Raw genomic sequence first — 23715 nt, 5'->3', positions numbered from 1 at the left:
AAGATATATTATAAAGCTTTTGTCAATAAACAGATATTCAAATAACTAAAAAAATATATAAAAAAAAAATAGTCATCATTTCAATGGATGATATCAGCTCTTATTTAGTGGATAACTATAACTGATATACAGTAAATCTAAAATGATTGACAAACTGGAGAAATCATCGTTATTGTTATTATTTTAGGATATTTACTCTGCTTATCAAAAAGCCGAGCTGGATTCTGTTTTATTGTGATTCTGTTCTGGTGTTTAGGCAGTGTTGGGGAGACTTAAACTACATGTAGTTGAACTACATAGCTTAACTACAATTTGCTGTAACTTGCAGGTAGTTAAACTACTTTCATATTTTGTGCTGCGTCAAGTATTTCAACTACTTTTTGGGTCATTTTTTGTATTTATCTACTCAATTTACAAACTACAATTTTGGCCAATAACATGAAATTTCTCTTTTTTTTTTTTTATAAAAAAAAGACCTATATAATATAAATTTTATTTTATTTTTCTTTGAAAAAAGGCATGAAACACGTCATGACATGCTAAGCCAACGCTGCCTCTGATTGGCTTGCCCTGGCAGCACTCAAATGCTTCACAGAGTGGGTTTCCAACTATATGTTGGATATAGATGGCTTTTTAGTGTTGGTAAAGATGTTTTTAGTGCCAAACGGAACCGGCTGTCTGATAAAAACTTTGAGAGACTGCTCATGTGTCGTGTCAACAAGCAATTCTGCCCTGGCATCTAGTTCTAGTGTTAGTGCCTCTGAAGTTCCTGTGATGTTGACCAAAAATGTCAGCTTTTGTTCTTTAAAAAAATAAAACTTGAGTTGGGAGGCATATTTCTGCTGGCATTTGAATTATATTTTGTTTCATACACATATTTCATATATGTTGATTTATTTAACGCTGAATCAAATGAGTATAAGTAGTTGCTAAAGCTACTTTTTTTAGCAGTAGTTTTACAAACTACATTTCACCAGGGGTAGAAATATAGTTTGTTCAAACTACTGCCAGGCTGAACTACATGTAGTTTTACAAGCTACGCTTGCAAAGTAGCTTCCCCAACACTGTGTTTAGGTAAAATAATAAATACATCTTGTGTTGGTTGAATACATTTGTCACAGTTGTCTTCTTAAATTGTCTTTCCACATCTCCTGGGAAAAAGTTAGTAACTAGTGCGATCAGAGAACATCTTACTATTGAACACCAACCATTTGATATTAAATAAATTAATGAATGTGAATAAATTCAGAAGTGACACCTCTTTCCTCACATAGACGATCATTTAAAGATGGCGACTACAACTCCCAGAGTTCCCATTCGACGGCGAGCCAGAGGTAGAGACACGCATGCGGCACACTCTGTGCACGTTGGTACCTCCCTGAGCGTACGCGGCTCACTGTTGTGCAGGTGCTTTGCATAAGGGAGCCCTTCGCTTTCGCCTTAACAGAGTGCAAGACGCTACCTGAAGTCATGGCTGACCAGGGGGCCGCCATGTGTGAGCAGCTTATCAAAGCTGTGAATGTGATGATGGATGCAGAAACAAGCCAAATTTACCGACTGGAGGCCCTAAAGGTAGCATCGTTATGGATTGCTAGCTAGCTGCTAGTTAGCTGAGCTTGTCATTTATTAAAGTAAACTCAAGTGGCGACCTAGCCGATTAAAAAGTCAGTGTTTCTCAGTAGGGCTAGCTGTAACAGCACTGCTCACACTGTTTGTGTTTTGTTCGTTAACGTTAGCTAAATTTGTAATGAGGATGGCCAGATGCTTTGCGAGCTAGCCGGTGTATGCCATGATTATCACCTCACCACCACATTCACTGTCGACTCACGTTCATTCATTCATAGTAATGGTAACATATGGTTTAATACTGATGGTCCTGCTGAGGGTTATAAAAGATAGCAGTTGATTTAATAAGGCTAGCTAGTTAGGTTGCTAATTGCAACTTTGTCCCTAGCTTAGATGGCTCGGTGGTAGGTTAGCTTTCTGCTAATTAACTATTTATTGTAATGCTGCAGAGGCTGCTGTTGCTGTAGCCTCTTGGCGCTGATAACTTATATTATATACAGTAATATTAACCGTTACTTTTCACCCTAAGAAGTTTGAGTGATGATTGCATGTGGTGTGTCTGTAATATAACGAGCATTATTTTCTGACAACAGTTTTGTGAGGAGTTTAAAGAGACCAGCGCCTTCTGTGTACCATGTGGCTTACAATTAGCCGACAAAGCCCAGCCAGCTGTAGTGAGACACTTTGGTTTGCAAATCCTGGAGCATGTCATCAAGTGAGTGTGACACAACCATCATAAATCAAGAGTAATCAATAACTGCATGATAAAAGAAGCATGTATTTGAAAGAGAGCTTGATTTTCCTGCAGGTTCAGATGGAACAACATGCAACAACAAGAGAAAGTCCAGCTGAAGGAGTGTGCCATGCAGCTGTTATCAAAAGTAAGTGTGATATTAACAACATAAACATCTGTCTTATGATCCAAATGATATTAAAGTCTGTCTGATATCTGATACCTGTTCTGGGTCTTATCAGGGCACTCATTCTATCCTGGAGGAGGAGAGTCACATCAAAGATGTCCTGTCACGAATCACAGTGGAAATGATTAAGAGGGAATGGCCTCAGCATTGGCCAGACATGCTGAAAGAGATGGAGGCTCTCACTAGCCAAGGGGTGAGTTCCTTGCACGGTGCAGGGAACAGTCTGATACTGCTTATCAGTTGCTGGCTAGCATGCAATTTGAATAGGATTACGTAATAACTCGCATGCAAATAAGTACCAAGAAAGATTAGTCATACTCATTTACATGTGTCGTCATCATGTCAACCCGGCCACTGGTGGATAACATCCTCTTTCAGCATCTGGGAACCTAAACATCTTTCCCACTTGTTTATTTTATCAGTGCAGACTTTATTCTTGGCCTTTCCAAGGAAATGTGTTGCTATTGGTATGAACTACATGAAGTCAAACTAAAATTCACCTGTCCCTTTCATAGGAGGCACAGACGGAGCTGGTGATGTTGATCTTGTTGAGGCTGGCGGAGGACGTCATCACCTTCCAGACGTTGCCCACCCAGCGACGTAGAGACATTCAGCATACACTCACCCAGAACATGGAGAGCATCTTTAGTTTCATGATGGCCATCCTGCACGTTAATGGGGAGGACTACCGTAAACTGGTCAGTTTGGCTATAACTTTATTTAGTAGGAATGAGAAGCATTAAGATTAATTATCAGTACAATCATGGTTATAACCTTTCGATACATTGTTATTTACATTTCAACAGTACAGTAACTATAATATTTGTGTCATGTATGTTTTTTTTTTAAATCCAGAAAAGTTCACCCGGACATGAACTGAAGGTGAGAAAACATCACTGCATCTCTGCTCTAATATGAACGACTTCTGAATGTAATTACATTGGTCACTTCAGTGTCACTCTCTTCTCTCTTTGCTCTCCTCACTCAGGCCAGAGCTCACTGTCGAGTCGCCGTGGCTACGCTGAATACACTGGCGGGCTACATAGACTGGGTGTCTCTGGTGTACATCACCTCTGGAAACTGTCATCTGCTGGAGATGTTGTGTTTGCTGCTGAGTGAACCGGACCTGCAGCTGGAGGCAGCTGAGTGTCTGCTCATCGCTATCAGCCGCAAGGTGAGTCGCAGAGAAAACACGTGTCAAAAAGGCCGTAGTTAACGATATGATGTGGAACATTTCTGCTTTAAAATGTCTAAAAATGACTAGAACTTTTGTTGTATATTTTGTTGAGTTATCCCCATTCCATGTTCACATTATTAACCCTAAATCTTGCAGTGTGCTCTTTTTGTTTTATGTTGTGCAAATTTTTCAACTCAGCACCTGCCCCTTTTTGGCTTGTATGTGCAAGTACACCCCTATTTTTGCACAGTAACTCTAAATCTTCAACAATGTTCAAACCCAGAGAAATGAGCTATTTTATTCAAAGTGACTGTGTGTTTCATTTGGTCACATGTTGCTCTAGCTTTTGAGGAAACACCAGACGATACGTCAAAGAGTGGAGAAGGAAGTCGACAAACGCGACTTGACGTGAATGTAACTTCAAAACGTCACCAATGATCCCACGCTACTTCACTACATCATTGAACTATGTCTTTAGTTTTCTTTGTTTTGACTGAGAGATTCTTAGCGGCACTAATGACATACTGTGTGTACAGTATTACAGATCCAGAGAAATGGCGCTACCATGTGGCTATTTATTACACACTTATTTATTAATTTACTGAATTTCTTGACAAAAACGCTATTTTATCCGACTCAAATTGCCTCACTCTCTCAGATGAGTCATGTGACAATACGCTCAGTAACAACCTTGACATTTTTTATTGCTATTGACGTTAAATTAACAATAATAAGCCGTGTGTAAACAACTGTCATTCTGCTACAGGGCAAGCTGGAGGACAGGAAGCCGTTCATGCTGCTGTTTGATGATGTGGCCATCCACTACATCCTTTCTGGAGCCCAGTGAGTACAGCTGCTTCTCTCCATCACTCTTCACAGGCTTCAACCAACCCTTGTCACTGTTACTGATGGTTTGTCTGGTTACAGGTCAGCAGATGGACTGGCAATCTGTAAAAAATCCCCCGAATCACAGTAAGTAATGTGTCACATAGAACAACAGTTTATTCAGTTCATGTGGCTGTGACTTAAATCCCTCTGTATATCCTGTACCTTTAGAGCAGTGGAGGTGGTGGAGCGGCGTTACGTCTTCCTGAAGAGGCTCTGTCAGGTCCTGTGTGCTCTGGGAGGCCAGCTCTGCTCGTTAGTGGTGAGTTCATCCTAATGTGGCCACACTAGTCCCTGTGTTCGCATGGTGTTTTGTCTCGGTCAATGCAAACATTATGTGAAATCCACAGGAGCATGTTTCCACTTTCTGATGTCACGTTCTCATCACAGGGTTCAGATGTAGAAGTCGAGGTACCTGCGAATCTCAGCAAGTACATGGAGGCCATTTTAGCCTTCACTACACATTCCAGCCAGGTGAGATGACGGCACGTTTAGACTTTACTTCATGCTCTGAAGTAAACTGCGTTTACCAGTAACCAGTAGCATATGAATCCCTCAGCTGTTAGATCTCTTGTGATTTCGTTTTGTTTTCCTGCAGTTTTTGAAGTCGTCCACTCTGGCTACTTGGGGATCTTTGTTTAGACATGAGACTCTGTCGAAGGAAGCCGTTGTCGTGGAGATGGCCATCAAATACCTCAGAGCATCGATGACCAATCTAGTCAAGGTGAGACGCTGATGTCCGTGCTACCTTTCCCAGGGCGTATGGGAACCTAATGGCGTGTTACTCAGAGGTTTTGTCTTCCTCTCCAGACTGGATTCCCATCCAGAGATGATAACCCCAGCTGTGGGTACTCCCGTGTGGACTTTGACAGCGATGAGGACTTCAATTTGTTCTTTAATTGTAAGTATTATAGATTCAGCTTTACTTTTCTTACGATCACTTCTCTTTATTGTATCCCATTACGTTTTTCATGGTGTATGTTTTTTGCTTGACAGCTTTCCGAGCGCAGCAGGGAGAGGTGGTGAGGATCGCCTGTCGCATTGTTCCTCTGGAGGCTTTCCAGATAGCAGCAGAGTGGTTACAGTATCAAATCGCCAGTCCTATTGACACCGGGGATACCACATGTAAGTGTTTGTCCTCATTCTTGGCACATGGTCACAGCAAAAAGAGGGGCGTTGATAACTCGTTTTAGGATTGTTCTGTACAAGGCAAGAATCCCGATTGGTTTGACTTATTAGTGCAAACACCCACTCAGGTACAACAGGCTCAGATGTAGGAATGTGTATAAATGAGCAAAAACAGCAAATTAACCTCCCTCTGTGCTCCTCATTAGCTAAGACTGCTGAGGGCCTGTGCTCCCTCCTGTCTCCATCAGTGGTCCAGTGGGACGCAATGACCGTCTTCATGGAGTGCATGGTCGCACAGATCTTCAAAAATCTGGAGGAGGAGGTAACAGGAGCAGTTTCACATAACAGAACAAAAGTGCGTGGGGAAAAACAATGTTTGATTATAGCGATATAAAGTCTGGACCCCCTTCTGCCTCGCTCTGTGTAGAAGTTGCCCATAGATCAGAGCATGGAGCTGCTGCAGGCCGTGCTGAACTACGAGACCAAAGACCCGCTCATCCTTTCCTGCGTGCTCACCAACGTCTCTGCCCTTTTCCCGTTTGTTACACGAAGACAGCACTTCCTGCCACAGGTCCTCTACAAGGTCGGTGGAGTCTTCATTGATTACTACATATTATTATTTATATGTATTTATGTACATGTATAATGATTGTATAAACTTACATGCACATAATTAATCATGATGTCTGAACGTTGTCTGACATTTGATTTACACATTTTAAAAGGCGCTTTGTTTCTGACCTTAAAGTATTTTATTCTTTTGTGCCTAAAGCTGTTTAAAGCCATCACATTTGAGATCGGTCAGGACAACAAGGTGAGTCGCCCTCACTAAACCAAATATCTGCTCTTTTCCTCGTCCTTCACATCAAGATCAATAAATATATTCTCCAACTTCAGGCACCTCGGACCCGAGCTGTAAAGAACGTGAGGAGGCATGCCTGTTCATCCATCATCAAAATTTGCCGGGATTACCCACAGTTCATCTTGGTAAATGTCCTTGTATCCCTGTTAGTGTAGCATCACAAATATACATATATTTGCTTTCAGTGGATTGATTACACTTGTTAACAGGCTTGAATAAATGTCTGTCATTTTTCCCCTCCAGCCGTGTTTCGACATGTTTTACAACCACGTGAAGAAGCTGTTCTCTAGCGACGCATCGCTGACTCACATGGAGAAGTGTTCACTGATGGAAGCTCTGGTGCTCATCAGTAACCAGTTCAAAGACTTTGCGAAGCAGAAGGCTTTTCTAGATGAGCTGATGGCCTCGGTGGTTGCAGAATGGACCTCGGATGAAATCAGGCAGTGCGTCTTGAATTCTTTGAATTTCTCTCAAATTGTACGTGATGTGTTTTAATGTCGTGACAGGTAATTGACTGATATTTCTTCTTTGTGTGTCAGTGTGCTGTCAGACCCTGCAGTGTTTCTCTCCTTTGTTGGAGCCGATCAGGTGGTCACCGAGCAAAGTAAAGATACAGACACAACAGGCCTTAACAGAGGACGGGTGAGTGAATAAGTGTAAACTGAGTTAGTATGTGAGTTCTAATGTCTGCAGTATACTTTTCTGATGGAGGATTTCTGTGGCTGTGTTTTTAGTTAAGTTATAGATAACTTAAGATCAATGTAGTTTTGGGATGCAACAATTAAGGCCATAAAGGCTCAGCCACACCGAGAGCAAAACACCTGCGTGAGAGCCATGGCAGAAGCATGGCTTTAAAAATTGCTTGTAGTCAGATATAACAGTGCAACACTCATTTAACTATTCATCCTTTCTTCTCTTTTGGCCTTCCCCTAGTTGAGTTTCTGTTTGTACGCCATGTTGGGGGTGGTGAAGCGGGCACGCTGGCCTGCAGACCTGGAGGAAGCTAAGGCTGGTGGTTTTGTGGCAGGCTACACCCCAGCTGGAGCTCCCATCTACAGAAACCCCTGCACCGCCCACTTCCTGCTCTTGTTGCCCAACCTGCTGATTCTAATCAGGTAGGGTTGACACTGTATCCTGGACTAATAAAGAGTCTAGTGATCATAATGTCCCCATATCAGGCAGACAGCCCAAACATGATATAGGTATGGGTCTGAACTTGATTTTTAGGTGTGACATGTCCCTGTTGTAATCATCAGTCTGTCCAACAGTGTCTCAATACTCTAATAATCGCATGCTATCATATTGATCTGTGACCAGTCTCTTTTCTGTGCTCCTCACTGCAGGACTCACAACAGTCTGTACATGCCAGAGAACATGGCTCGTCTGAGTGAGACCTTCACCAAGGCTCATGAGGTGATGGATGCAGAGAAGAATGTGGTTCTTGGTAAGAGGAGCTTTCCACACACGTCTTTTGCCCCATAATGAGTCATCATGTGAGAAGACTGTGGTTTAACCTTCTCAATATGCACTTCCTGCAGGTCTCTCTCAGCATCTTCTGGATATTTATGACTCTCCTGTGTATAGAACCAACCTGGAGCGCATGCAGGGATTTTTCACCACATTGTATGACAACTGGTGAGAATTATGTTGCAGCAGTTGCAGTTTTATTGTATTTATACCTCACATGCTGTGGCAGATTAAACTCTAACTCCTCTTCTGCTCTCTTCACCTCCGTAGCTTCCACGTCCTGGGAAGTGCAGGTCAGTCCCTGCAGCAGGAATTCTACACCATCAGTGGGCTAGCTGAAGAAATCAATCGCTCTGCTTTTTTCTCACTCGACCATGTGCCTGACCACAGACTTCGTCCTATGATTCATATCCTTTCTTGCCATTTGCTACAGTTTATTTCCTATTGCCATACTTAATTCATATACATGTATACAAGATCTTTTTCCCTGTGTCATTTATATGGACAAAGCTGAGCTAGTGCTTTATGTTATCAGAAAATTTCCTTAACAAGTTGTTACGGGTGTTTCTGAGGCAGCTGGTGCTGTCATGTCCTCAGGACTACTACAATAGTCTGCTCTGCCCCCTGCTGGGCCCTCTGTTCACCTATATGCAGCAGGTCAGGATCTTCCCGTTCTGTACATCATTAATCTCACCATCAGACACTTAACTCACTCATTCACAGTTGCTTTTTTGCCAAATCTCAGTCTTGCTTCTGTTTCATAATGCAGAGACTCAACGTTAAGTGGCAGGTCATCAACCAGAGGACCTCTGTCAAGTAAGTTGTGGTGTAGTGTTTGTATCCGATTGTGTTTTCTTTTATAAATCTTTGGATTTGTGCCTGTAAAGTTTGACAGTCATGCAGAGGAAGCTAGACATGTACTTAAAAAAAAAGCTAGATCATTTTTTTAGGTAATTCAGTCACAATTTTTGACTGTATGTAAAATATAGACAGAGTCTCTGGGTCTTAAAGTAAAGCCAATGCCGAAGTGCCTTAAACCTGCATTCTTTCTAATGGCTGAAAGAAGTCTGATTGTATATAAGCTTATGAGAAAATGACCCTACTTCTCACTTGATATATTACCTCAGTTAACAGTTTCTAAATTAGTTTATGGTCGCAATCGCTGTTTTCAAGTCTTCCTCAATATAGCATGATGTTCATTTAGTAAATGATGTATAATACACGATAATGCAGTGTATGCTTCAGGGTTTGGCTACCTTGTGATTGACAAATCGCTTCCACACCAACCATTAATCAGGAAGAGGCGTAGAAATGCATATGCTCTCCAGCTTCACTCCAGAGCAGCAAGATGGCGATGGCCGTTATGCCAAATGCAAGTCTTAAAATGTGTAGTCCAGAAGCCAGTGAGTGACGTCGCAGTACATTTAGTCACAATGGAGGTTGTTGTACTACATTAATACACTTTCACATTATAGCTACATTATTTTGTTTAGTAGAAAGAAAATAAATCATTTAAATCTATTTTAATGTAAAAGAAAAGATCCTCTGAACAGTTCCTTTGAATCTTTATGTACAGCTAAGAGCTTTAGCGTGATCTGAGAAATCCCTCTAAAGCCTCTAACAATAATTATACTTGATGTTTAATTCTTTGATAGCTCACTGCTTCTAAGCTACACATTGTATATGTGGACTTGGTGGCAACCTGTTTCTTGTGCTTTTAGTGGCGAGGATGAGGAGGAGGAGGTGGTGTGTCAGGAGAGCCAGGTGACGCAGGAGATGCTGGAAGAGCAGCTGGTGCGCCTGCTCACCAGGGAGGTGCTGGATCTCCTCTGTAAGTGTCAGCATCTCGATCGATCACATCTAATCCTCTCAGTGACATTTCCATACAAGTATAGCAAGCTGTTGTTGTTTTACAAAGAAATAAAATGTAATAATTAACAATAATAATAATAATCTGGTAACCTTCTAAAGGTGTGGTAAAACATCAGATACATGCAGACTTGATTTGAAGCATATGCTGCTATTAACAGATTATTCTGAAGGTGAAATAAGTGTGTTAACTATCGTTGCACTGCATACTGTGTGCCAGCCACTTTGCATTTGCTGGCACAAGTATTGATTTAAAATAAAAGTTTTATTGCAAAAGTGAGTTATTTTTATTACATTGATGTTACAGTTGTTTTATGATAGTAATGTCCCTGTCTAAAACCACTGTAAAGCAAAGCGTGAAGGGAAGCTCAGGGCTTCTTCATTAATACTGCTAATGCACTTCAGTCACGTGGTGAAGTCGTGTTTCTGCCAGCTACACAAGCTGGAGACGGTTTCAAACGTATTAGGAAAATGCAAATATCAGCCATAATTCCTGGATACAGTGGAGACTGTGCATATTGATAAGACCGTGTTTGTTCTATCAGGGTTTGTCTCAGGTGACTAACCTCTTGCCTGGGTTTATCCTAAAGGAAGGTTGGGAGGGGTCTGAAAATAATATTGATTAATTAGATGTATTTACTTTAATGCTAATATGTATTAAATAATTTATAGTTTTCATCGAGTTAAACTTAAATATTTGACTATGAGAGGGATAAACTGGTGCGTTTTTGTGGGGCTGTAATATGTCTCTTATTCCTTCTCTTCTAGCTGTGAGCTGTATTTCCAAAAAAGTGCCTGAAGCAGCAGCAAATAAGGAGGAAATAGAGGGTAAAAAAAATTGGAATCAATGAATAGATTCTGTTTGTTTTTATTCTGAGAAGCACTTCACCATTTTGCTTGAAATATTTTCTTCTAGAAGAAGACATGATGATGGATTCAGTGCAGACCGCGTCTCCGGCGCAGCCCACAGAGGAGCTGACTGAGCTTGGGAAATGCCTGATGAAACACGAGGTCAGACAGAAACACATCAAGTTAACACTCAGTTGCTCATTAAATGTTGCGTATAAACTCAAAAGTTTCTTTTTCTTTCCCCAGAACATCTACATGAACCTGCTGACCCTCTCCTTCACCTCGCTGTCGTGGAAGGACACCACCAACTGTCACCGCACCGCTTCGATGGTCTGCTGGACTCTACTGCGGCAGGTAGTGGAACAAACATTCTATATATTATCCTTCCATGTCACACTTTCCTCTTAAAGTGCTGGTTAAATTCTATATTTTTGTTATTGTTCACAAGTCCCATGAAAAGACCAACACTGACAGTGTTATAGTCCATCTCTCTCAGACTGCCCATCCCTGTCTGTGTCTCTCAGCACCAAGCCCGCATGTCTCTACTGAAGACATGAAGTATTTACTTTCATTTTATAAAAGGCTGAGTAATTTCCTGAAACAGCTGGGCACTGTAGGGTTTAGCAAATGTTATTCAAACTGGAGTGAATGGTGCATTTATCTGGGACTATTTTCAGTACGGGTGCAGAAAATATCGGCACTTCATCTTCTGATACAGGCTTTAAAATGAAATATCAGCATCTGCTAAGATGACACTTTAGTTATGCACACAGGACACAACTGTTGACGAATAAGTTTTATTATTTTGCCCAGTGAATTTGTACAGTTTGAAAACTATTATACGTCTGAAACTGCCAGTGGGTCATCATAATAAGAGCAGGTGTTAGTGTTGTTAAAAAAATCCAAATATCGATGCATATCATTCTGAATATTTGATACAGTTTCAATAATCATTGTCTGCAGTATCAATACACCAGTAGTAGCTGCACTTTAAAGTAAATTAACTTAGATGCTGTTGTGCTTAACTCACAGTATACAAGCCTTCTGTATTTATCTTTTTAATAAAACACACACATGGTGTCAAACATCAATATTTTTCAAGGTATCATATTGAACTGAGAGATTCCAGTATAAGACATAACTAATAATATGTTGATACACTGTAAGAGAGACTTGATGTTCTCTGCTATTAGGTGGAAAATAATATGTGCATAAAACAGTATCTGCATCGGCAATCGGCCAAAATAAATTTGAAAAATCGTCATTTTGGCAAAAAATCCAACATATCGCAAGAAAGTGAGATCGATTCAAAGAAAATTACAGTACAAATGAACATCCATCATCCAGTGCAACAGTGTGTGTCAAATACACAGAAAATACTTGTTAATGGGAACAATTTGTTGTCATTTTTTGTCTTAGTTTGTGGACAAAAAAAAAAAAAGTATAAATAATCACCAGATTTGTACTGAAGTACCCTCCAGTTTGTGAGTGTATTTTGAGGTTTTTATGTGTTTGGATGACACAATGTGTCTTGGAAGTTCATTAAATAATGTACTTTTACTGGAGATTTTTTTACCCCCAGCCTTTTGTTAAATGAGACTTATTCTAGCATGTAGTGGTGGCTGGTTAAAAAAGAAAAAATCTTGAATTTCTACTTGTTTCTATCATTTTTATCTCCCACCTCCACTCTGTGTCCCTCCAGGTCGTAGGGGGTAATCTTCTTCCCGAGGCAGTCACGTGGTTCTACACCAGTGTTCTCAGGGCCCTGCAGGTTCATGGGCAGCATGAGGTCTGCAACTCCACCCTCTCTCAGCTGGCCATGCTCATCTATGAAAACCTGGTGAGGCTAATGATGTTGATGTCTCTGCAATGTCTGCTCTTTATTTCTGCCCTCATTTGGTCCAACAAGTCATCTTCGACTGCAACTAATGATTATTTAAATTTTTTTTAAAGATGAATTGTTTTGTCCATAAAATGTGAATAAATGTGAAAAATGTTTTTTGATTAACTAGCTTTTAATCCATTAATTGGTTTAGCTCTAAAGTCATGTTATACCAGGGTAAAGCAAATTTTCCACTCATGTGGAGATGAGTGGAAAATTCATCGCTTTTAATCTCCTCTCTTGTGCCATACACCTGTCCTTCCATCTGTCTTAGCGGCCTCGCTACATGGAGCTGAGGGCGGTGATGACCCAGATCCCAAACATCAGTGTGGAGGCTCTGGACCAGTATGATCACAGGCTGATGGACCCCAATGCACAGAAGGTTGGAGACAAGAAGAGGAAAGACCAGTTTAAGAAGCTCATCGCAGGAACTGTCGGGGTAATGCCACTTTTAGCCACTGGAGGGCAGTCCTTCTCTATTCCATCTCACTGCAGGCAGCTCATCAGAAGTGACCGGACACACTGGCCCTAATAGTGCAAGTCATTACTCAGCAGTGTGATTCTGGCTGTGTTGTAAATCTTCTGTGCTCGGCAGGAAAAAAAAACTGTGCGGCAGCTCAACAGGGCTGTACGATCTAATGAAATTCTTTGTGGCAGATGTTTGGATTGCTGTGTTTAACCTCTCCTCTCTCGATCCCCTGCCAACAGAAAGCTCTGTGCCAGCAGTTCAGGAAGGAGGTTCATATCCGGAATCTTCCATCGCTCTTTAAAAAGCCGAAGCCAGACAAGGATGTATTGAACACTGAAGCAATGGGCCTGGCAGCTCTCTTCACTCCGGAAAATAACACCCTGTAGGAACACAGTGGTTCTAATGGACTTCATGCTGACTGAAGACAGGAGTTTACGTGCACAAACCAGGGTTTCCCTCACCATCCTCTAGCTGGGGCAGTACGGCGCTACCTAACATAACTGTCAACACTCTTTTATTTTAACGCTCACAGCACCGCTCACACTCATGATCAAAATATCTTTCCAATCAGAAACCCCTTTTTAAATGCACACTTCTTCCTCATTCCCTGGTGCATAGGGAAAGTTGTAAAAGAAAAAACAATAATTTCAGATTTAAAGAATGGTCTGTGTAAGAGATGATCTTAAAACAGCAGACTAATCAGTAATGTTTGCTCTACAGCAGAAACTTTATCAAGCCACAGAAATACCTACAACAGGACGATGTTGTCATTTTACTTTCTAATTTTAAAGGGCAATATTTGCCCATTGCCAAGTATCGTGGCGCTAAGAATGTCGTAGCTCAGAGCTCAGCTGTGGTTTGATGTTCAGCAGAGAAACTGGCCTCTAATGATATCCAAACAAGCAAAGCCGGTATAGCTGCAGGGGAAGCTTGTTGGGAAGAAGAATGTGTGTGTGTGGCTCGTGGAGAGGTGGAGACCTTTTTGTACTTAAAAAATGTTTTGCTTAATTTCAGAGGTTAGTGTTGGCAGATATGTTGTATGAACACGCTGCTGTTAATAGCCCGTGTTGAAAAGAAAGGAAGAAAAATATAGGACAAATTGCTGTGGTTTTCATTTGACTGGAGAAGCTTGAATGCTGTTTCTGAGTCTTAAGGATGTGGTAGTGTTAGCTCAGGTGCAACGTTCCCCATGATGGGATGAAGATACTTTATGGAATCATGCCCTAAGAAAAAAAACAGCTGGATTGTGTTATCATGAATGGCTATTGTACATTTAGTTATGAACAACAGTTTTCTATTATGCAGATATTTGGACAGTAGCTGGTTGAGGTGGTGATGGTCTGCGTTTTCTTCATATCATACGACTTACTCAGAATTTTTTATTTAATGCAGAGCACATATCATACTACAAATACTGCAGCCACATTTTGTGCCAAAACACTCACTGTACCTGTTTGACAAACTTGACCAGATAATTGTCTGAGAAGCAAAACCTAATAATATATAACTTTCATAAAGATTATTTAAGGGTGGACACAACAACTAATGTGTAGCTAAATCCAAGTCTTTCTGTTGTTTTCTAGCTGTTCAGTTGGTGATGCTATTCTGTTTTTCACGTGTTCTCTTTTTGTGTGTTTGTACTGGTATTTACAGCCATGAGGAAAAGATGAACCAGCACTACATTCCTTCATTGTCAAAGGGATTGTTTTTAAGCAGAATTTGTTGGATGTATTTTGCTCTTATGGAGCTGTCATAGTAGAGAGTGATTTTTTTGTTGTTGTGTAGACACAGAAAAAAATAAATGGTTTAAGACTGGAGTGAGTTCCCCTTTAAACGGAATGAGACGGGTCTGCATATTAGATGTTTTACTGGAGCAGATTGACATCATACAACATTGAGGAAACTTGACTTTCAAACAAATTTATTTCCCTGTCTTTGTGATGATTGTTTGCTCACATGTGGCCATTTTTGAAAATGCTTCTTCAACACTAAAATGTTCTGTAAAAAGAAGAAAATTTGGTTTTTAAAAAAGTGTAGTGTAGTTTATATTTTGTTGTTTTTAAATAAAAAAAAAATTATTTCAATTTGTCTAAAATGAATCTTGATTTTGTATTTAGAATAAAGAGAAACTTGTTTTTAAGATAAAAAAAAAACAATTTGTTAATTGGTACATTTGGATATACATTGTTAATTTTAATTACGTTTTATCTTAGATATGAAAACACTGAAAAAATGAACAACATGGGGACAAAGTTGAATTTGGGCGAAACAAAATCCTAACACAAAAATGTGTTTTTCCTATCCCGACGATCCTCTAACCATTTTATTTTCTGGTTGCTGTTTATTATGATGTAAGTCAATCTTAATACATAGACATAGTGTTTAATGTCTTTAGATGGATTTAAGAGTGAAAATGTTTATAAGGATACTGACAGATGTGGAGGTATATCCAGCTCATAAATTAGATTATTATTTTAGACAAAAAGCCTATTATGTCCCAAGTTAATAGCAGTAATTTCTCTTTATTTCAACATTTCTTCTTTTGTTAGTGAGGAACTCATTGGGCTATTTAAAAAATGTGTAAAGGTGCACTATGTAGCTTTGGTAAAGAAATTGAAATACAAAGGGGTAACATTTACAATATTAATAAGGTTATGGCAATACTATTTGAGGAATATATTTCCATAACTGAATAAATGAGCTGTCTGAAGAGGGAAATCAGTCCCCACAACACTGTTTGAAGCTAGAAAAGGGGCTGCTGAGCAGGGCCCTGTTGGTATAAACAAAGTGAGACAGTATGAAATGTTGTCCTTTGAGAACAGTTTATTTATTCAGCCACCAAAAGAAGATTCAATGATCAATGAAGATTTTTCTCCTCAAATTAAAATTTCTGCCCTAAAACTTCACAGTTCACCCACTAAATGTGGAAATTTTGACTTGCATTTATGCTCATGTGCTACCTGTCATTGGTGGTTTTGATTCAAAACCTCACTTTAGTTATTACTAGAGTGCATCTTTTTCGGGTTATATGATAAGAAAACGAATTACAGGTCGAGGGAGAGACTTCGTACTGTAAAAGCTGTTTTGCTGAAAAATCAGTTCAAACTCCGAGTCGGTAGGTGGCGGTAATGCGCCGTTCGCTGTTTGTACACTGCCGTAAAATACTGTGATGAGCTGCAAAGAGGCTCAACGAAGAAGAATGATGTTTTATATTTCATGGCTACCGGGCTACTGATGGTACGTTTTATTTTGTTATTATGAAATATATTGGGAATGAATAAATGAATGACTATAGGTTTAACTTCCATGGTCAACCGGCAGTCAGCTGGGTCTTTAAGTGATCGATGTCACGCTGCCAGCCTCTTAAAAAGTTGGTAAGAAAACACCGGTACGTTAGCTGGATGCTAGCAAGCAGGACTCCTGCTAACAGCTGGGTCACTGAAGAGTAACTTGGTACGCTCATTACTTGTACATTAATTACTTTTGAACGTACTTTTACTCTAGGACTGTGGCTACTTAAATACCATGTTTAAGACACTTCTGTTCTTTTATTGTGGAGTTTTTCCATTTTCCATAACGCTATTTTATACTTAACTACATTTCAGTATTGCAGCTTGTATGTACTTTTTACGCCACTGCACTTATTTCACAGCTACAGTGACTCCACAAGTAAAGATTTCTGTCATACAAAGCTTATAATCAATTAAAAATAAACATGATGCCATGTTTAAGATTAAACTACCCAAAGTATATAAATTAGGCTTGTTACAAATAGCTCCACCTCCACCAGCTATGTGCTGCCTACATGTTACAGTAATACTGATGCAGGTATATAATATGGAGTAAAAGTTTACAAGATCTTTATTTGTGATGGAGTTTATTTTTTAAATGTGTATGTTGTATTATTACCTTTCCTTAGGTAGATTATCTGAATTATTTTCCCCACATATGCACTTCAGTAATGAACTGTGGTTGTATGAAAACATGTGTCCACGTTGATATAACTTAGCTGTTCCTGTATCTGCCAGTTCCTGCAATTGATTGAAGATCAATCAAATAGTAAAAGAATAAAAGAGAGATAAAGTATTTATATCAGCACCGTTACATCAAATTAAGTTTGTTGATAAGATATGTCACACTGTGGTCTGTTTTAATTTATTTTTTGCTCGTGGCTCAGAATGGCATTTCTGAAAACTGTACTTTCTCCAAGAATTTCAGGTTTTAAAAGCTAATAAAAATCTCAGCTGTAACACGTTTGTAATTGTTGGTTCTTCAGGGCAGAAGAGGTTTATGAAAGACTGGGTTACGGTATTTCAAGTCTATCTCAATACAATATTTATATGCTCATATGTACACTAAGTTATTTGCTGCTGTAATCGAAACTTGAAATGATTAGTCCATTAATCGATTGGTCATTTGACAAATTAGCAACCAATTAATTGTTTGAGTCATATGCTGAGCCAAACATTATCTGGTGACAGCTTTTTAGTGTGAGGATTTGCTGATGTCTCTATGTCATATATGACAGTTAACTGAGTGTCATGTGGTTTTGGGCCGTTGATCAAACAAACCGTGAAATTGTAATTTACCACCTTGGAGTCTGAACTATAAAGGGAGTCTTTAACTGTTTTTTTTAACTATTAATCAGTGAATGAAGAAGACTGAAGATTATCATTAGTAGCAGACTTGTAATGTAATTATTCATACTGATCATACTGGCCTTGAAGAGATCCTTTTCTAGCGTACAAAACAGAACAAAACAAAACCCTGCACCCACCTTCAGTATGCTGTCTCCCACCCACGCTACACAGCGTCTCAGGATTCTGGACAATCAATGCCTTTAAGAACAGACAGGAATCTCTTTTGTGTTGTGCCTTTTTTACTAGAGCAGTACCTTTAAAGTCAAATCCAAAAAACATATTCTTTAACTGCTTCCTTTCCAGTAATCCCTATTTCCCCCCCCCATCATGTCTTTTAGGGACCGTTGCCCATCAAGCAGCACCGTGCTCCTGCTTTGGCCATCGCTGCTCCCCGACTGCAAGAGCCTCTCATCAGTGTGACTCTGCAAACTCAAGATCAAGACGTTCCTCGAAATTTGTCTGCATCAAATGCACAATCCACAGTATATTTTAGATTAAATAAGATTAGATCATAAAGACTTTATTGTCCCTGAGGGGCAATTTGGTTTGCAACAGTAGTCAACACAACCAGTAATAATTTGTTCCATCAGCTATAATGAGATTTATAAAGATGCCATGTCTAAAATTTAAGCTCCTGGCAAGAGTGGACAAAAACAGAACAACTTCTGTTCATACACACAATAACTGGCAATTTATAATCCAAATAGCCCTGCAAACTTTCTCAAATTGATAAGTATTTTAATTCAGTGACTAACACAAGGTTCAAGACACTTTGTTAATTTATTTATCATTCTAAAACATGATTGTAAATGCAAGTTGTAGTGCCTTTATACTTACATTTAGGGCATTTAGCAGACGCTTTTGTCCAAAGCGACTAACAATAAGTACATTTGTCACAAGAAAGAAACCACAACATATCACCGTCGATAAAGTAGAAAAGAAAAGATAGAAACAATTTTCAAGCCCTCATCTGAGCAAAGTAGCTGCTATTTATCAAGGATACCATAAGTACCATAATCAATACTATATACTACTCATGAAACAAAGGTAATTAATTTGTGAGGCAATTACATTTATTGTTAACCTTGTTGTAGAGTGAGGTATTACTGGAAGGTGCATTCATTTACTGCTAAGGAGGAAAATGAAGCTTATAAATTGCAACAAAAAAAAATACTGCCTATGAAACGTATTCACTACCATTGGACTTTGGCATATTTGTGTTCACCAACATGAAAAATTAAGTGTTTTTCTTTCTTTCTTTCTTTCTTTCTTTCTTTCTTTCTTTCTTTCTTTCTTTCTTTCTTTCTTTCTTTCTTTCCACTGTGATCAAGCAAAGGTTTTCAGTGTCAAATATCTACATATACTTCAAATTTCAGTTAAAAACACAAAATAACAGAATTGACTCTTCTATTTAATATTAGGTAATGTCACCTTTGGCAGCAGTTGCGGGCTTGACTGCATATGAATGGATCTGTGGTTCCCCCGTGCGTCGCATAGGGAGTCAGGTCCTGCCACATTTTTCACATTTTCATTTGCTTTTGTGAGTGCGGCTTTGTTTACACCAAATATTACATTTAGTATGATGAGCTTTAAGTTACAGCAGTGCTATGTGATATCCCTATTTTAAGGCTTATTCAGTAACCTAGGAATTTAGTCAGGAGCTCTGTTGATAACCTCCAGTAGTTTTGTCCTGTAATGGTTTCGAATATTCCTTTGACTTAATGATTCTTGCCATTAAATGTACTTACCTGCAGTATTTAAGGTCAAATCACTTGTCCAAGCTTTATTACACACAGGTGATGTCCATTCAACTTAATTATATGACTTCTAAAAACAAATGACCATGTAAAGCGAGTTGACATCTGTGACTTTGAGGTTTTACATTTTCATAGTTATATTTTGATATTAAAGTATTTTTTTGTTGATCAATGTGGGGAAAAAATCCCACAGTGTCGGTGTTAAACAATAAAATTTGACAATGCTGTTACAAATGTGTTATTTTCTTTGACTCTTCAAATAGTTTTATGGAGTATGAGCAGAATTGTGTTACCTTAAAATGCAGGCTTTCTGTGGGACTGACAAAAAAAATGGAGGCGAGGCTGCAGGAATAAAAATAATGCTGAATAATGATCCAAAGGGGGTCACACCTCAGCAGTGGGGCCATCCAGATAGGGCAGAATACTGCAAAAACACATCACACCTTGATTTCACACAGGTGACCTCCATTCACCTTAATTATGTGACTTCTAAAAACACAGTGGTTGTCTGTGAAATTTGTTTGTTTCTATTTTCATATCAAAGTATTTTTGTGTGGATCAGTATGGAAAAAATATTACTGTGTCCGTATGTTAGTAACATTTCACAATACTGTAGTAAATAGAGCTACAACTAATGATTATTTTCATTCTCAATTGATCTGCCAGTTGTTTTCATGATTAATCATGAAATCTAAAAAAAAAAATGTGAAGAATGCTCATCAGAATTTCACAGAGCCCAAAGTGACGTGTTTGCATTGCTTCTTTTGCCCAATCATCAGTGTAATGCCCTAAGAATCCTCATTTACCATCATAAATGACAAAGATAAGCCGCAAATCCTAAGATTCAGGAAGCTGGAACCAGAAAATATTTGACATTTCTTCTTGAACAAGTGACTGAAACGATTCATTGTTCATCAAAATAGTCAGCAATTCATTTTTCTTTGGATCGACTAATCATTTAATCGACTAACTGTCGCAGCTGTAGTTACACGTGTGATTTTCTTTGACATGTAAAATAGGTTTAGAAATTATAAGCAGAATGTTGTTACCATAAAATGAAGGTTTGTGTGGGACTAACAAAAAAATTGTGTATGAAAGTTGCCATATACTGTCTTAATTAGGATCAAATGAAGTCGCACCTGTGCTTGATGATTTTTATAATGATCCTTGTTCATGTAGCCTAAGACAGGTCATTGCACTGAAAATTTGCTGTATTTCTCTTAAACAATAAAGTTTTACTATTTTCATTATTGAGCGATGTCTTCAAATTTCTTCTTTTGTCCCGTCCAGAACCCAAAGTCTCATCAATCATCAAAAAAGTCTGCAATTATTTTCCTTTGGATGAACTACTTGATTAAACGACTTACTGCTGTAGCTCTATTTGCAAATGTGTTATTTTCTTCAACTTGTGAAATAGTTTTAGAAATTTAAAGTAAGAATTGTGTTACCATAAAGTGAAGGTTTGTGTGGGACTAACAAAAACATGAAGGTATCAAAATTTCCCAGTACTGTCTTCAGATAAAATGGCGTCACACCTGTGCTTGATTTTTCTAATGTTCACTGGTCACGTAGCCTACGGTCAAAGTACTGAAACACAAAGTGTTACTATTTTCATTATCGAGTGATGTCTTCAAATCTTTTATTGTGTCCAGTCCAGAACCCAAAGACTCTTCATTTACTGTCATGGCAAAGAAAATAAGCAACATTTTAGAAGCTGAAACCAGAAAATATGGAACGATTAATTGTTCATCAAAATAGCCAGCAATTCATTTTCTTTGGATCGACTAATGATTTAACCGACTTATTGTGGCAGCACTAGTTACACGTGTTATTTTCTTCCACTTTTTAAATAGTTTTAGAAATTATAAGCAGAATTTTGTTGCCATAGAAAAGAAAATGAAGGGACTGACGGTATGAAAGTTGCCTAATGCTGTCTTAATGAAGATAAAATGGAGTCACAGCTGTGCTTGATGATTTTTAATCTGATTGTTGCTCATGTAGCCTAAGACAGGTCACTGTACTGAAACATAGACAAAAAATAAAAATAAAACTTTATTATTTTCATTATTGAGTGATGTCTTCTGTTCCAGTCCAGAACCAAAGACTTCTCATTTACTATCATGACCAAAAAACCCCAACAAATCCCCACATTTAAGAAGCTGGAACCAGCACGTCTACGCTTTAAAAGAAACGATCATCACAAACTTCTGCAATTATTTTTCTTTGGATCAGCTAGTTGATTAATCAACTTGTATGTTGTTTTCTTAAACTTTTTGAAAAGTTTAAGAAATTATAAGCAGACATGTGTAACTATGAACTGTAGGTTTGTGTGGGGAAAACAAAAGTAGTGTAACACTGTGTTAATGAAGAGAAAATGGCGTCACACCTATTTTATCACGTAGCTGTGAGTACTGTTGATGTAGCCTAGCCTGAAAAGGCCGTTGCTGTATTTCTCTTGATAAATTAACATAAACTGGTATTCTCACATTTTCCTATTCTTCTAATGTATTTTATTGTTCTGTCTCTAACACACATTAGCCTTGTTTTGTCATTAGCTGCGGTCATGTTCAGCTCGGACACTCATCTGTGAATCAACAGACAGGAAACAGGTGTGTGTTTGCAGCTAGCACGTTTCAACGCCACCTCAGCCACTTAAAACCAAGAAACGAGACTCTTATTCACCATTTTGAACGACTTTTCTGCGTTCAGGATGTCGGTCTGGGTTTGTATTTCGCTGTGTGCTTGGCTCAGTCGCGTAGTGACCGCCCAACATGTGATGACCGGTCAGCCCCGTGAGGTCCCGGTGAACGGCACCGAGGTGGAGGCGGCGGCTCGGTTTGCCGTGTTTGAATTCAACAGGGACTACACCGAGGACCGGTTTGCCTACAAAATTATGAACATAACATCGGCCAAAATTCAGGTAACACTTAATTCTGGAGTCAGCGTAGCTCTGAACCTTAAAAAAACAGACGCCTGTAATGAGTTTTGTCCTTTCAGGTGGTTGCGGGGATAAAGTTGATCCTGGAGGTGCGGCTCGGTCGGACAGTGTGCAAGTCGAGCGACACGAGTGATGGTGAAGCATGTGGTTTCAACTCTGAACACAAGGCAAGTTCAATATTATGACACACATTAATGATGATGATAATAATAAAAAAAGGCGGCAGCAGCCAGTTTATTTTCTCACTGTGCACATTGTTTAAAAAGACGCGCTCATCAAATGTCCATTTATTTCAGGAGCTCTGGTGCCACTTCGTCGTTACAGAAATCCCTTGGGAAGATTCACGTGTACTCACACAAAAGAGGTGTCACCCATATAATTGACTGAAACTCTGATTGGTGCTGGCAAGTAAACAGTTATCATTCAGCTGTGTTGTATTGTGTTCATCTCAGATTTCAGAAATGGCGCTTATTAATAACTGTCCACACCCTGCATTTATGGCTCATAAACCAGTGATTTCATTGGCTCCCACACATGCCACTTGTTCTAACACTGAGTTGAATAAGTTCAGTGACCTGCACTCACTCTGCATTGTAAGGCGAAAAATGGCATAATTATTCCAGTGAGTGACCGGGGCAGCTTTACTGTGCCTCATCTCTCAGTGTGTGTCCTGGCAGCTGTAAGGCTCTGGTTGCGTGTCAAGCCCGGTCAGACACATGGCTGCTAAACGGAGACGAGGCTACACCTCTCCACACTACAATCACGGTCTCCAGAAGGGCTCTGTATGGAGGATTACAGGCATTTTCAGATTACTGCGCAGCAAGACTGAACTGTCTGCTGCTCTGACCCCCTTTTTTTTTTTTTTTACTGGGGGAAACGACTCACTGATAACATACGAATAAACACAGCACAAGGGGGGAATTATGTCAAAGACGGTGTATAGATACATAATCTGGTATCATTTTAGGAGGTCCTCTTTTTTGCATCACTCATTCAAAAGAAGGAAATTTTAAAAACTAAGGTTTTTGACAGATAAAATGTGTCTTACAGTACTTAAAGTAGCCGATATTGCTAAGTGGCATTGGTGCAAAAGAGGCTGCATCTGTTTGGCTTTGATTACAGTAAACAGCCGCATGGATAAGCGGTTCACACACACCCACACCCCATAATGTCTCTAATCATGGATGTCTTAATCAAACTGAGCAAAACATAAAGAATTGGCTGGCACTGTGGATTAGGTAGCAGGGGTTAGGAATGTGGGGGAAGGGGGACACTCCTTAACGTGGGGATGACTAACATCGAAGCT

At 39.3% G+C, this 23715-nt stretch overlaps 2 protein-coding genes across 4 annotated transcripts; both read left to right on the top strand.

Annotated features, from left to right (window-relative positions):
- Positions 1–1355: 1355 nt before the first annotated feature.
- Positions 1356–14895, top strand: xpo5 (exportin 5). 2 transcript variants are annotated; one of them, XM_073482638.1, is made up of 33 exons: positions 1356–1572; positions 2160–2281; positions 2375–2447; positions 2542–2679; positions 3002–3184; positions 3342–3368; positions 3475–3660; positions 4430–4506; positions 4591–4635; positions 4720–4810; positions 4939–5022; positions 5147–5272; positions 5359–5449; positions 5545–5673; positions 5883–5998; positions 6104–6259; positions 6449–6490; positions 6574–6663; positions 6782–6981; positions 7078–7180; positions 7472–7653; positions 7882–7982; positions 8077–8173; positions 8276–8412; positions 8565–8662; positions 8775–8821; positions 9727–9836; positions 10643–10702; positions 10794–10885; positions 10970–11077; positions 12426–12563; positions 12880–13044; positions 13314–14895. In XM_073482638.1, the coding sequence occupies exons 1-33, from the start codon at positions 1471–1473 to the stop codon at positions 13458–13460; spliced, it is 3663 nt and encodes a 1220-aa protein (XP_073338739.1). In that variant the 5' UTR covers positions 1356–1470; the 3' UTR covers positions 13461–14895. The 2 variants fall into 2 exon arrangements, with proteins under 2 accessions (XP_073338739.1, XP_073338738.1); XM_073482637.1 differs by having other exon boundaries at positions 10791–10885.
- Positions 14896–21981: 7086 nt separating this feature from the next.
- Positions 21982–22835, top strand: LOC141009847 (cystatin-like). 2 transcript variants are annotated; one of them, XM_073482573.1, is made up of 4 exons: positions 21982–22080; positions 22181–22391; positions 22469–22576; positions 22706–22835. In XM_073482573.1, the coding sequence occupies exons 2-4, from the start codon at positions 22182–22184 to the stop codon at positions 22790–22792; spliced, it is 405 nt and encodes a 134-aa protein (XP_073338674.1). In that variant the 5' UTR covers positions 21982–22080; position 22181; the 3' UTR covers positions 22793–22835. The 2 variants fall into 2 exon arrangements, with proteins under 2 accessions (XP_073338674.1, XP_073338673.1); XM_073482572.1 differs by lacking the exon at positions 21982–22080 and having other exon boundaries at positions 22087–22391.
- The last annotated feature ends 880 nt before the right edge of the window (positions 22836–23715 follow it).

The sequence above is a fragment of the Pagrus major genome, chromosome 15 (genome assembly GCF_040436345.1).
Source record: "Pagrus major chromosome 15, Pma_NU_1.0".
Taxonomy (NCBI): Eukaryota; Metazoa; Chordata; class Actinopteri; order Spariformes; family Sparidae; genus Pagrus; species Pagrus major.
Note: the sequence above shows the minus strand (reverse complement) of the source record. Positions and strands in the feature narration are given on the sequence as shown.

Excerpts from the sequence above, each read along its gene's own strand:
- xpo5 (XM_073482637.1), top strand. The coding sequence starts at position 1,471 with ATGGCTGACCAGGGGGCCGCCATGTGTGAGCAGCTTATCAAAGCTGTG. Across the intron at positions 3,369-3,474 it reads CACCCGGACATGAACTGAAG|GCCAGAGCTCACTGTCGAGT; the intron begins GTGAGAAAACAT and ends CTCCTCACTCAG. Across the intron at positions 10,886-10,969 it reads AATGCCTGATGAAACACGAG|AACATCTACATGAACCTGCT; the intron begins GTCAGACAGAAA and ends TTCTTTCCCCAG.
- LOC141009847 (XM_073482573.1), top strand. The coding sequence starts at position 22,182 with ATGTCGGTCTGGGTTTGTATTTCGCTGTGTGCTTGGCTCAGTCGCGTA. Across the intron at positions 22,392-22,468 it reads TAACATCGGCCAAAATTCAG|GTGGTTGCGGGGATAAAGTT; the intron begins GTAACACTTAAT and ends TTGTCCTTTCAG. Across the intron at positions 22,577-22,705 it reads GTTTCAACTCTGAACACAAG|GAGCTCTGGTGCCACTTCGT; the intron begins GCAAGTTCAATA and ends CATTTATTTCAG.